Raw genomic sequence first — 14,266 nt, 5'->3', positions numbered from 1 at the left:
TATTAATCACGCGACTGCAAATAAATATTCATGCTGTAATTAAATTTTCAAATTCCACGTTATGACATCCACAAACAATTCTCTGTATAGACCCAATGAAAAGCTATATAAATTGGAGAGTAATTACAGACTACACTAACGGCCAAAACATTAAATACACCCTTCGTAAGCTTAAATACACGTGATTTGGACGGGGAAAACGCTGCAATATCCAGTTCTATTGACTGAAATAGTTTCATATATAAACCTAAGAACAGTTTTAAACAAGATTTGAGAAAATACATGAGCTACAAAATTTATTATTTGAGGATCAGTCTAAAATTGGCTTTTTGGAAAAAAATGCAAAAGTACCCACATTCTAAAACTGATCTAATCTTTTAATAATCATTTAATATAAGCTAAATACTATTAGTAAATATTATTAAGAGTCAGAAAAACTGAAAATAATACCGAGGGAATATTTTTGGTACGGATTGTGGTCGGTTTCCGGTGTGATGTGTTCTGAAAGGGGTCTCTTCTTTGAATATTGAAATTTCAGCCCAAATTCTACTTTTTCATATATTTTTTTATTATTTTTCAAATTACTATTTATTATTGTTGCAATTTCATTTCTTTTACTTCATTATTTTATTTAAATAAACATAAATAAAATCATCAAATTTAGTTTTCCTCGAAGAATCCTCCTTTAACTTTGATAAGCGCTTCACATATTCGAGGCATCCTGTTGATCAATTTCTACAAAATGTCTGAAGGAACTTTGCCCACGTATCCTGAAGTGCTTCCACCAAGATTGGAACTGATGTCGGCGCCTAATCTCGAACCTTGTGGTCGAGAAAATCCAAGAGAATTGCAATGAGGCTACAATCGGGTGACTGGGGTGGCTAAAGCATGTAGTTTAGGACCCTGCGTTTCTCTTTATCAAGAAGGAAACCTCTACAAAGCTTTGAGGAATGCTTGGGATCATTATCCTCTTGAAAAAAAAAACCCACGCCCAATAAACCGAATGCATTAGCCACGCCAGTCACCCGATTGTAGCCTAATTGCAATTCTCTTGGATTTTTTCGACCACAAGGTTCGAGATTAGGCGCCGACATCAGTTCCAATCTTGGTGGAAGCACTTCAGGATACGTGGGCAAAGTTCCTTCAGACATTTTGTAGAAATTGATCAACAGGATGCCTCGAATATGTGAAGCGCTTATCAAAGTTAAAGGAGGATTCTTCGAGGAAAACTAAATTTGATGATTTTATTCATGTTTATTTAAATAAAATAATGAAGTAAAAGAAATGAAATTGCAACAATAATAAATAGTAATTTGAAAAATAATAAAAAAATATATGAAAAAGTAGAATTTGGGCTGAAATTTCAATATTCAAAGAAGAGACCCCTTTCAGAACACATCACACCGGAAACCGACCACAATCCGTACCAAAAATATTCCCTCGGTATTATTTTCAGTTTTTCTGACTCTTAATAATATTTACTAATAGTATTTAGCTTATATTAAATGATTATTAAAAGATTAGATCAGTTTTAGAATGTGGGTACTTTTGCATTTTTTTCCAAAAAGCCAATTTTAGACTGATCCTCAAATAATAAATTTTGTAGCTCATGTATTTTCTCAAATCTTGTTTAAAACTGTTCTTAGGTTTATATATGAAACTATTTCAGTCAATAGAACTGGATATTGCAGCGTTTTCCCCGTCCAAATCACGTGTATTTAAGCTTACGAAGGGTGTATTTAATGTTTTGGCCGTTAGTGTATAAAATACTTTTCACTTTGTATTAAACAAGAATTTCTCATTTAAAGGCAAAAACCCCTATTTTACTTAACGTAGAATTTTTTTTAAATATTTCTATCTAAGGGAGGTGAAAACAAGCGTTTAGAGAAATTTTTGCAACATTCTTTGGAATTTCAGTTCATTGAATTTACGAGAGAATTTCACGCTATTCGTTCCATTGAGCGACAATTTAATTTAAGTCGATTTTCTCATGGGGAAAAAGAAATACAGTAGATATCGATCGTGAATCCTTAAGCATCTTCTTTTATTCACTTGCAGACTCCACTAGAACGAACAAAATTGTGTGGTTGAGTGAGAAAAGCAGAAGGTGGAATTCCAGAGAAATTGAGCATCTTGGTATAGGAATTTTATTTGCACGGTGACTACATGAGGAATACCATGAGGTCAGAATTGAGTTTGGATCTGTCGACACCGACTACGATGCCGCTGGATGCGAGAATAGCAGAATTTAAGGAGGATCCGGAAAGGATGGATGCAATGGCAGAATTTGTCGATGGGATTCTCAAGGAGGCGCGCTTGGAGACGGAAAAGAAGCTTGAATTGAAGAACGTAAGAATACCAAGTAAATTTATGGCATTGTGCTCTGAGAAAGTAATTGAAGTGATTTGATAATTTTTTCCAACTTGCAGGCCAATAAAAACCGTGAAGGTAAGGAAGCAATTTTTCAAATTTATACCTGTCCACCCATTGCACGTTAATTAATTTAATCAAAAAGCTCCTCATCGTGTCACAATTCACACGGAAGAAATTATGTCATGTTTTCCGAATAAGTGCTTGCATTTTTTTTTAGCTAGAGATACCGTGTGAGCTTTAAATTGATTTCCGTGCTTTTAGCTTAGTGTGTTATCTTCCATTTGACTTGTCAGCCATGTAATTACATTAACTGAACATCTTTACTCCACATTATTATGTACTAGGCAGCGCCCCCAGTCACGTCCACTAATGCATTGCATAGAAACCGGCCTTTCCTGAAAAAAAGGTCGGTGGCTTGCAAACTTTGGCTGTATGCTCTATCGCAGGTACTTAAAGGGTTCTATAGATGGAAAAACAACATTTAGATATAATTTCTATTCATCCTTGAATCCGAGAAGAACATCGATTTCTAACATAATTTTAATTCTGGAAATTATACAGGCTTCAGATCAAAGGTTTAGCAAAATGGCTTAACTTCAGGCCAAGGTTTTTGCAAATTTTTTAACTTAAGATTAAATATTAAAGGTTCACGGACCATTAGATTTTGATAAATCACTAAAACTGCGCGTTAGACAGGCTTCAAATCCAAAACGGTCTTCAGACTAGATATTTAACCCAGTTTCCAAAGGTCACAAAATTTTAAATAACAGCCAATTTTATTGATTTTTCAGAATCTAATGAATCTTTTATCCTTATCCAGTCCTTAGTCAAAATTTTAAGAAAAACTTGATTTATTAGGAATTAAAGAAGTTAAGCCATTTGGCAAAGCCTTATGTCTGAAACCTCTATATGGCTTATACTTTAGACACCCTTAAGCGACTTAAGCCGTGAGACGACTTAACGTAATTATAATCAAAATAATGATTAGACTACATTCCCATCAGTTTTATCACTAACCAAGTGATTTCTCGGCTTAAGCTGAGATGCAGATTAGGGGAGATTGGGGCAAAACTTGTCAAAACGCATATTTAATTCTTTCACGAGATCTGAGAAAACTTAAACGTTTTATAATAAGCATATTCTTATAGGAAACTTACTGCTCTACAACATTGCAGAAGACTCTGTTCCTCTATCTCGAAAGAAATGTGAATTTCGAATCATTTTCTAAAAGTCGATTTTGTGGAGATTCTCAAAATTGCTGGGGCAAATTTTGTCAGTCTTCGGATAATTTGTGACGTTTTACTCTCGCAAACGTTAAAAATATCAAATAGACTAATTTTTATAGGAAATTTATTCCCCTACAACTTTGTCCAAGATAATTTTTCTCTATCTTAACGAGAAATGTGCTTAAATTGAGCTAATCAGTATTGATATTCTCTGTAAGCCAAGTATTCCAAAAATAGGGCTGAAAATTTCGATATTTTTTATTTTACATAATCCTTCCTCGAATCCTTTCAAACTTTGTAAGTTTACGAACGTTCATGAAGGCTATCTATAATAGAAATTTCAAGCCTCAGTCTCTTTTATTTTAGAAAAAAGTGAACATTGAAACTTTCGTTTTGACAAATTTTGCCCCAGACTCCCCTAATCAGAAACTGATGGATATGTAATCTGATCATTGTTGGGATTATAATTACGTTAAGCGGTCAAGCCGTCTCTCGGCTTAAGTCGTAAGTGTGTCTATTAGAGCATTATCCATATAGCTTAACTTTTCTTTAATTTCTTATCAGTCAAGACTTTTTGAAAAATGTTGACTTAGGATTAGATTATTAAATTCAAATGACTTATTATTTGAAAAAAAAAAATAAAATTGATTACTTTTTAGGACTTTGAGTCCTACGGGAAATGAGCTAAACTTGCAGTCTGAAGACTGCTTTATTTAGGAGATTCTGAAAAATTGAGCTAACCCTTCAGTCTGAACTTCATATTAAAGCGTTTTCATTTCTAGGTTTTAAAGAAAAGGTTAGGTTTTCAGAGAAATGAAAAAATAAACAAGCAGTTTTGACTTCAACTTAGCACTGGCCAAGTTTTACTACGTAAGATTACAGAGTAGTCTCCGCTATTCTCTCGCATTTGGCGGTGGTAACTGTTCTCAATTTTGAATTCTCAAGTGTTTATGAAACTTCGTAAAATTTGAATATAAATTCAAGGAAAAAAATTTACACTCAATGCGAAAATAAAAAAAAACTAGAAAACAATTTTTAGCCGAATTTTGCTAAAATTAAATATTACTAAAAATTCCATCAGAGTTTAATATTCTCTGAGATTTCATTTTAATCCTGAACTAAAAGAATAAGTATCGTCAAAATCCAAATAGAGAAATTAGTAATAAAAAATATTTAAGCACTTTTCTCTGTCTACTTTTGGCCTAATTTTAGGAAAGTTTGCAGATAACGCAGTTGCTGATACATTTTTGTTACTATCCTACACTGAGAACGTTTTCACGTAAAATATCTAAATAAAAAAAGACTCCAAAATTTTTACATACTATATTCAAATAGAGAAAATTCAATCATAAAAAAACTGAAAATCACAAAAATTCAATTATCCCAGTTACAGATCCAACCGATGATTTGTAATGTAAAAGAAATTCAATTTCAACTTGGAGACAAAACGGTACGAGATATCGACCATAGTCCCCCCCCCCCATAAGTCAATATCCTTCTGCACAAAATTAATAATTTTTACCAATTAATAATTCTTTCCGCGTTATACATTATCAGAAGTGATAAGCGATAACTCTCGATTAATTTTACCAGGAAAATTTATGAAACATTTCAAAAAATAGCTGCTTCAACACAGTTTCAAAGTTTTTAAAGGGTTAAATCCAATGCAAAATTGAGAATTTCGCAATTTTGATAAAATTGTAAATTATGCATAGGATTTATCCTCAGAAATTATTGGCAAATGATGTTATTAAATATTAAATACCATATAAAATTTTTCAATCTCATCACGTTGTATGATTGGTTGGAGTTTGAATACATCCAAAGCTAATTTCATTGAATAAAATATTTGATTTTACTGTCGCTCATCTAATTTATTGGCAGAAAATTATTTTGTTTATGATTTCATGGGGATAATTCAGGAAAATAAATTAAGATCTGAATGTCTTACTTGGACAATTTTCACATGTGATAAAAATGTAATAAATGCACTGTCTTTGCTCAACAACTCCGGGAACACGAAAGAAGCATCCACCCTACGGGGAGGCCCCTCTGGGGTGTCGAAAATGTGAACTTAACACATTCTCTCACTACGGGATATGACATTGTGAAGATAATTAACTTGTAATACAAATGATCTTGATAGGATTAATAATAATAATAATAATAATTTAATAAATCAATAAAAAATCTATGTACACTACAAATATTCTAATCCTTAACCCTTTAAGGGCGATTGAAACACCGGGAACACCGGTATCCCCTAAAGGACATAATTTATTCTAACTACCTAAAGTTATTTTTTCTTATGTTTGTACGTAAATTGTAAAGTAGAAGGTTGAAGGAACCTAGAATATTTTTTGCAATTTTCTAGCTAATTCATAATTGATTTTATTTATTTTTCATACTTTCAATTTTTTAAGCAAAATCCTTTTGGGAATAAAAAGTACAATAACTCATACGTAATATTTTTCATTAGAATGAAAATTATCATTCATTGGTATTGTCAGAAAATTGAATTAATTTTTTTAGGCTTTTTTTGTCCCTATCGTTCATAGAGGCAGAAAATACACTGAATCAGACTCTGTTGGACTTTCCAAGATTAGATGTGAGACTTAATAATGTTTACCAGTTTCATTTTTATAGTCGATTTTCGGTCCGTAAAGTGTCTCGTCTTTAAAGAGTTAATCAGAAGCAGATGAGTTCCTCGTGTGGAAAAGAAAGTGAAAATGTAGTCTCTTTGAACTACTGACACTCACTCTGAACAGGCGTTTTCTGGAATTTGTGGCAATTTTTTTCTCTGAAATAATATAGTAGGATTGCTTCAGTATTCCGGATCTGGACATGAATACGCCTGTTGAGAGTAAATGTCAGTAGTCCAGGTAAGATACAATTTCAGAAGTGGGATTACACAAATCTTGGTGAAGACGATTGGTGTTGGAGCTGCACACAGTAATCCCACTTCTGAAAATGTAGGCTCTCTGGATCTGGACTACTGATACTAACACGTATTCTCAACAAATACATCCAGGTCCAGATCCAGATTATTGAGGCAATCCTTTAATAGCTTTTTAGAGAGAAAAATTGTCTCCAATTCCAGGAAACGCCTGTTTACAGTGTCAGTAGTCCATAAGGGCTACAATATTTTAATATTGTACATGTTGTACATACATGAAATCAGCGATTTTAGCCATAGGGTAAGATGGAGTAATTTGGAGTGATGTTTAATTTGGAACTATGAGATTTTCCAACAGTTTTAGATTGCAAAAGAAAAAACGAGGAAGAACTGCTTCTCGAATGTAAAGTCTTGTACTTCTCCGTGGTTTTCTTTTTCTCTTTGGCCATCTGAAACCGTGGGAAAATCTAAAAATTCCAAAATAAACATAATTCCGAATTACCCCATCTTATGCTAAGGCCAGAAAGTAGGATTAAATAATGGTTTTCACTTACACTTCGAGCGTAATAAACAACTTTGCCGAACGCTCAAATATACGAGATAGAGTTCTCCGTGAATTATCTAAACGCGTGAGAAGTAAGATCTGTAGTAGTTAAAATTTAACTATTGAAAATTCGACATTTTTTCAGTTATATGTAGCTATAATGAAATATTTACATGGACTAGGACTAAAGTAAAGCTAAGGCATTTTTGGAAATAACCAAAAATTTTTGGTGGGATCGGGAAAATAGCAGGAAAGGCAACCCTACACAATATAGACTTATGGGGAGGGTCACCGAGGACCAAAAGTCGATATCCCTTACGGTTAGCCTCTCCAATCTAGGTAGGTATAAAAAAATTTTGAACAAAATAAATCATTTACGGATACTTTACCGATTAATTTCCAATTGAGTCCGATGCATTCGGATTGGAAATTTCAAGACCTTTCTAAAAAAAAATTAAAATTTACTAAGAATTATCAGCCAATATGAAACAATTGCTTACAATATGTCAGAAAATGTTATGCATCTTACGCGGCTAATTTTGTTCCACATTTTCCATTTCATTAATAAAATAGTTGCTTTTTTGAAGTGTGTATTAAATTTGGCTACCAAAAAATAGCTTTGGAGGCAGAATTATTTTTTTGTATACAGAATGTTGTTATTGTTGAATCGTTTTCGGTCATTCAACCAATTAGTCATTCAATTTTTGGCCGAAATAAACAAATATTATTTTGTGAGACTTATTCGATTTTTCCAAAAGGCCAAAAAATACGCAAAAATACGAGATGGAAAACTTCCAAAATGGAATTTCCGATAATGAAGTAAATAGATAAATTTCTATATTAGCCCCAATTCGCATAGAAGCCCAGGAAAAAAAAGCTGTCGCGAGCAATAAAGCTCATCCGGATGGAATATTAATTTGCACGAGAGACTGCACTGTGATTCAAATCTATCCAGATCCAGGGGGGATTAAGGGAAGGAGGTAAAGGCAAAAGTTGTTTCGATAAAAGCGGATTGAGTATCTGTACCTAAGTTCAGTTTTGCCCAACTTATCTCGAAAGTATGACGACAGCACGAAATGAAAGTCGCGAAATATGATTGTGTATTGCTTATTGTGTCGCTGGAGTTCCTATTTTCGCGGGTTAATGGTGCGGTAGGTGATAACAATAATTTAATCTTGCTCTCTCGTCACTCTCTTACTTAGGCTGATATCCGAAAAAAAATGTGATTAAATAATTTTATATCTTGAAGATGACTATGAAGCAAATACAGAATACAATGGACGTGATTAGGAATGCATGCACGTCCAAGTACCCAAAGCTGGATATCAACATTCGGGACAATGTGAAGAATGGACAATTTGTCGATGATAACAAAGATTTGCGATGCTATACACTGTGTGTGGCAGAAATGGCAGGAACCGTGAGCAAATACCTTAATCATTTGATTTCCTGTATCGCATTTTCATTTCGTTAGGGGAGATTTCCGGCCTAGAGATACGTGAGGGGCAAAACTTTCCTTTTTATGTGATTAAGAAACCTCGTTAAAATAATATCTTTATTTTTTTTTTATTTGCTAATGGAAATCCTATTATTTGTGTTTGCTTAAACGAACCTGGAGCGTAGAAGATTGAAAGATTGAAAAGCAAAATAGAAAATTCAATCACTTACCTTATCACTTTATATAAAAAATTATTGGAACAAATTGAGATGTTTACGAGAAGTAACAACGGATGTTTCTTTACGATTTTTTTTGTAATACTGGCACTGACCTTACCCTGATAAGCTTAATAGCACATCAAATGAAGGCCAATGTGAAAGTCTCTAAAAATACCCTTATCCACTTTCTTTATATAAATGTCTTAAAAATAAACTTTGTATTTTTGTTTGGTTGAATTATTGAGAACTTATGGTTCACTACATATGAAAAGTTTATTATAAGGTGTGATTTAAAAGTCTTCAGCATTCCTAACCCAGCTAAAAATAGTTAAACTATGTGCAAAAGAAAATTTTATTTTGAAACATTTTCTCTAGGGAAATCGCTTGTATAATATCGTTGTAATTATTGGTATTTGCGGTATCTGAAATTTAGAAATCTTAGATTGGAATACTTTATACAACGTTCGTAAACTTTAATTTTTATCTGTTTTTTTTATAAATAACTTTTTTAGCGGGTTTTATTTTAAAAATATATACGTAATTATAAAAATTAAACAATTTGTCAAAAATTCATTCGGAAAGTTTTGCTGTGGTAAATTAAAATATTAAAAGTTTTACTTAATAGAAAACACTTTTAGCGTTTTCCACAGCGAGCTTCTAGTAGAAAATTGAGTTTAAGTATTTCCCCGCCTTTTGTAATTTTTGGATAAAACAATGGGAGTAATTATGAGAGGACAATTAAATTTATCACTTTATTATTGACACAAAATTATTAATAAAGAAAATAATTTTCTTTGTATAGCATTTACTTATGCCAGCAAAATTTATAAAAGTATCAATAATTTAAAAAAAAATAGTACACAATTTTCTTTCAATTTAAAAATAAAAGCGATCAGTAAAAGATGTATATAACATTTAAACTTAAAGTATGATTGTGATGATTAGAAAAATATCTTATATTAGATGAGTTCATATATTCTGTCAGTAGAAGAGGTCGAAAGTTTGAAGTGGTATATCTCAGCTCCTGATGAACATAATTGGATGGGTGAACTATTGTTGGAAAGCTTGGTTCATTAGCTTTTAGAATCTGGTATATATAATCTTCTTTGAGTAAACCATGGTCATCCACAACCATTTATGTCGAAGAAGACACTTTTTGCAACGTCTTTTTTGACCATCCACTGCTGGGACCAGGAGTGACCCACGATTATCGCACAAGGACTATTTGTTAGAGAAACTCAAAGGGTATAATTTGTAGAAGATACTTTTTTTTTGACATCTTACTTTTTTTTATTCTTCGACTTTTATAAGAATTTTGAAGTGTTTAACGATTTTTTTAATCCAAAAGGCATTCGCCACCCTTTATACTGCAGTTTTTAAAGTTTAAATTTACTATTCGATTCTAATTAAACACTAATCTAAAGGTGTAGCGAACGGGGGCAGGGAGGGACCATTTCTCCCCCTAAATAATATTCAAAAAATGAAAATAAAAAAATAAATAAAAAACATAAAACCAAAAATAATTCAAGAACATTAATCACCTTAAGCACTTAAATTACCATTTATGTAAAATGTGCATTGAAAGTTAGAAATTCGATCCATCATTTGCAAAAGGATCAATTTGATCCTTTTATTTTTGCCAGTAGTGAGGATATTGTCACAAAAGTTGGGTACCAACGCTAAGACGGCGGTGGCCGCTATCACGCAAACATTGAATTCTTTGAACACCTATCTGTTAAAATTTTGGTTTTAAGAGCTAAAGCTCAAAAGCAGTATTCGAAATAAATAAAATATTATAAATAAATACAGAATTCTAAAAAAGAAGTTGGTTTTACTGCTTTGAATTTTTTTGGTAGATCTTATGAGCTTTCCAAAAAGTTCAAAATCATTTAATTTGGACTAAAAATCGATAAAAGTTAAAAATCAATGAAAGCTATTAACAGCTTTTTGCCAAATCTAATTTTTAAAATCTTCAAAAAAGGCTTCTAACCGAAATTTGGGGAGATTTTTGATCAACTTTTCTCAAAGAAAGCTAAAATGTCGTCTTGAAAGAGGTTTTAGAGAATATCTATCACGAGTTTTCCACATCAGACCGTAAAATAGTCAAAATAGGGTTGGAATTGAATTTTTGAAAAAAAGAACTTTCTAACAGTTTTTGAAACGTTGAAAAGAGCATTTTCCATTCCATTTTTTTCAATTTCCCGCCTTTTTATTCAAGGAAAGTATTCTTGGTGGATTTTGCAAATTTGTTTAGATTTTTTTTGTTTAAAATTGAATTTGAATTAAATTTTTAATTTTAAACACGTAAAAGAATCTTTTTTATCAGAATTTCGATACAAGAGGAAATATTTTAGGCCTTTTTGAAACTTTTTTTTATGGAAGTGTTCTCATTTTGCATATAATTTGAGATCATAAAAAATTATGTGGAAATGGATTTATGTTGAATGTTGAACAGAAAGCTTGTTGAAATATTCTCAAATATTTTGAAAAAAAAAATAAAACTGCAAATGCTTTTGATCCCTTTTTCATCAAACAAAATAAAAAAAACTAATATTTGTTTTTGAAAACAAATCAAAACTATTTATGAGCTATCTAAATCACTTAAAATCATCAAAATCAGACTAAAGTAGAATTTATGCTAATTTTTTGAATTTTTTTCAAGTATATATAGTCTAAAAGCATTTTTGGTTTAAGAACTTCGTTATGGAATTATTATTCTCAAAAGCTTCAAATGCAATTTCCTGCAATGAAATCGTTAAAATGGTGCAGAATTAGTATCAAAAAAAGTAAACAGAATTTCCTCGAAAAACAGTTCATAGTGAATTTCTTTGTCGTAAAGGTCCTCATAAGGATTTTATTGATTTTTAAATAAGCTCAAAATGACAAAAATTGTACTTTTTGTAAATTTTCGAGAAACTCTTGTTCATTTCGTTTGAAAAAAAAACCATTTCTTTTGAAGATAATCCTCTAATTTAACCCCCCACCATGTGCGTTAATTTTTAAAGATTTTTTAGTAAGACATTATTAAAAGGTTTGCAAAAAAACTTTGAGTAAAATTAAACACTTTAATGATCTTTATTATAAAAATAAACATAAAAAAAATTGTGAATAGAAAATAATAAGTTCTCAATATATTAAGTTCTCGTCAAAGTATTGCATATTTTTATTTTATTTTAGTTTATTATATATTTGTTTAAAAAAAATATAATCAAAGATCATTGAAGTGTTTAATTTTACTCAAAGTTGTTTTGCAAACGTCTTCATAATAATTTTATTTACGTTTTGTTAAATTAATGTATAACTGTATTTTTTCTATTTTGTATTTAAAAGAATAATTAGGGAAAGATGGGGCAGTTTTAGAATTGCATGATCTTCGGATCTAATTTTTTTTGAACAACAGGAGATTCATTGTAGGGTAAAGTGGTACAAGTTGGACAGGGCTTTATTTTCTTGATAAATTTAGTACTTCATTTTTATTTGTATATTTTTAATGCTTTAGTTTTAAAATTTGGTTCTTTGTGTTTAAAAACAAATTTTGTACTGTATTTATAAAAAAAAAAGCCATGTCCAACTTGTACAATAGACTCTCGCTCAATCGACTCTTTTTCAATCGGGCGAAAAATTTTGTTGACAATTTTCACGTTTAATTGCGAAGCTAATTTGCCCAAATTCGCTGTAGTTCTTCCTATGTTATTGTGATTATTTATAATTGAGCACTTTCTGTGGAATTTACAAAGGCTTTGACGCCCAAATCTATCGATAAACCGGATGACATTTTGCCCCAAATGCCCAATTGAGAGAGAGTCTACTGTACCGGCGAATTGTCCAACTTGTAACACTAATTCCAAATTATATCACTTTACCCTATGTCCAACTTATATCACTTTACGCTATATTTTCAAACAAATATCTACGAAAAGTTAGCTCGACTTAGTTTAAATATTTAAATTGGTCAAAATAATCTTAAAAAGTTGCCTGAAACTGTCCCACTCTCCTTCTTTACTAAGTTCTTTTCTTTAATAATTTTAATTCCTTAAATGTTTCATCTTCTGAAAATTTTTATAACATTATTGTATTGGATACAGTTTTGAATATTTTTTCTGAATGTTTCTAAGCTCTAGCCAACACGATGAACCAAAATATTTTACAGGATGAAATGAGGAACTCAGAGGCAAAATGGGACATAATATAAATGCTTGAGTCATAGGATATGTTCCATTTTGCCTCTGAGCTCCACAAATGTTGAATTTATCAGCAAATAATACTTTATTTTAAATAATCAAATTAATAAGAACTTATTTCAAATTTCATATTGAATTTTATTTATTATGTTAAAAAGAAACTTTAAAAACTTTTTTTTGTAAAATATACTTGAGACGAAGATTAGAGAGAAAGGAATATTTTTAATGTTTAAAATAGAATTCTGAAATAATTTTCAAGTAAAATTGTTTAGTGGATTTTTTATTAAATATATATCAGGGTTCATGCCCGTAAGCACTTGGACATTTATATTGTTTTTCGTCCCTTCGAGAGAATCTGTATTCCAAGTTGTTTAAATAAAACACAGATTTTATTATGCTGTTAAACTTTTTACAGCAAAACTTTATCCATGCCATAGCAAATTAAATCCAATAGAATATTTTAAAGTTTAAACCCATTTCATTAATTAAATATAGAGCTTGAAAGAATTCAAATTATTTAAAGCTCTAGCCAATCAATAAACACGATGGGATTAAAAGATTTCATGAGATTTAATAATAATGTTATCAATGCGGATAATGTGTGAAAATGTTAGTTGTTTTGTATACATACCTTCCATTCAGACAATGTCAATTAATTATAACTATTTGAGTGGGAAAGCTAAGTAAGAAAAAGATTATAGGGCAGGAATTTGAAATAGTACAAATAACCAGTTTCAACCACAAATCTCTTGTATCTTCTGGGTGAAATCTTCCAACGCAATTATATCATGCTCATAAGCTGAATAAGAGGCTATTAAGCTGATTAACCCAAGAGACGCATTTTTTGCGGATCTTTCAGACAAATCGCAAAAAGCAGCTGGATTATCAAAAGGTTCTCCAGCAGATTGATACTATGCTTCCTGCTGATTTGAGACCGGCCACCAAAGCTGTGGTTGAGGCATGCAAAAACGTCAAGGATGGCTATAAAGTGGGCAGAAAAAAAAGGATCTTCCTCCTTTTGAATTTCTATAAAAATCCAATTAAAATTTTTCTTTTGCGTAGGATAACTGCGATAGAGCATATTTTACCGCCAAATGTGCCTATGAAACCGATCCAACGGTCTTCCTCTTTCCATGAGCCCTTTTCAGCAGCAGTGGTTAATCTCTGCGGAATCTGGATGGCTTTAAGAGTTTAAGATGTGACTGCTTGTTACTGGATTCTCATTTATGATGAATTTTTATCGTCTAATATTAGATTGCATGTTCTTTGTGCTTGAGCTTTGTTTAACTTAACTTTGTGTCCCAGAATGTAATGCCTCTGCGTAGTTATTTGCACAATAAAAGTTGAATGATTTGTCCCGCAATGATGATGCTTTCGTTGTATTGATTGC

General features: G+C 31.4%; 2 protein-coding genes across 4 annotated transcripts in view; both read left to right on the top strand.

The window, feature by feature from the left end:
• Positions 1 to 14,266, top strand: part of LOC129799983 (uncharacterized) — a 28,958-nt gene that overhangs the window by 13,720 nt on the left and 972 nt on the right. For all 3 annotated transcript variants that reach the window (XM_055844314.1, XM_055844313.1, XM_055844315.1), the window contains exons 2-3: positions 2,059 to 2,349; positions 2,430 to 2,448. In XM_055844314.1, coding sequence (XP_055700289.1) covers positions 2,167 to 2,349; positions 2,430 to 2,448 — 202 coding nt within the window. In that variant the 5' untranslated portion in view covers positions 2,059 to 2,166. The remainder of the gene's footprint in view (positions 1 to 2,058; positions 2,350 to 2,429; positions 2,449 to 14,266) is intronic.
• On the top strand, positions 8,063 to 14,239 carry LOC129799982 (general odorant-binding protein 72). The gene is made up of 4 exons (XM_055844312.1): positions 8,063 to 8,190; positions 8,289 to 8,459; positions 13,736 to 13,864; positions 13,939 to 14,239. The coding sequence occupies exons 1-4, from the start codon at positions 8,116 to 8,118 to the stop codon at positions 14,011 to 14,013; spliced, it is 450 nt and encodes a 149-aa protein (XP_055700287.1). The 5' UTR covers positions 8,063 to 8,115; the 3' UTR covers positions 14,014 to 14,239.

This window comes from Phlebotomus papatasi, chromosome 1, assembly GCF_024763615.1.
Source record: "Phlebotomus papatasi isolate M1 chromosome 1, Ppap_2.1, whole genome shotgun sequence".
NCBI lineage: Eukaryota > Metazoa > Arthropoda > Insecta > Diptera > Psychodidae > Phlebotomus > Phlebotomus papatasi.
This window is presented reverse-complemented; position numbering and strand designations above follow the sequence as displayed.

What these genes read in the sequence shown, in the direction of transcription:
- LOC129799982 (XM_055844312.1), top strand. Translation starts at nt 8,116, where the DNA reads ATGAAAGTCGCGAAATATGATTGTGTATTGCTTATTGTGTCGCTGGAG. An exon ending in TGGCAGAAATGGCAGGAACC is followed by an intron (nt 8,460 to 13,735) that starts GTGAGCAAATAC and finishes CGGATCTTTCAG; the next exon opens with ACAAATCGCAAAAAGCAGCT. An exon ending in ACGTCAAGGATGGCTATAAA is followed by an intron (nt 13,865 to 13,938) that starts GTGGGCAGAAAA and finishes TCTTTTGCGTAG; the next exon opens with GATAACTGCGATAGAGCATA.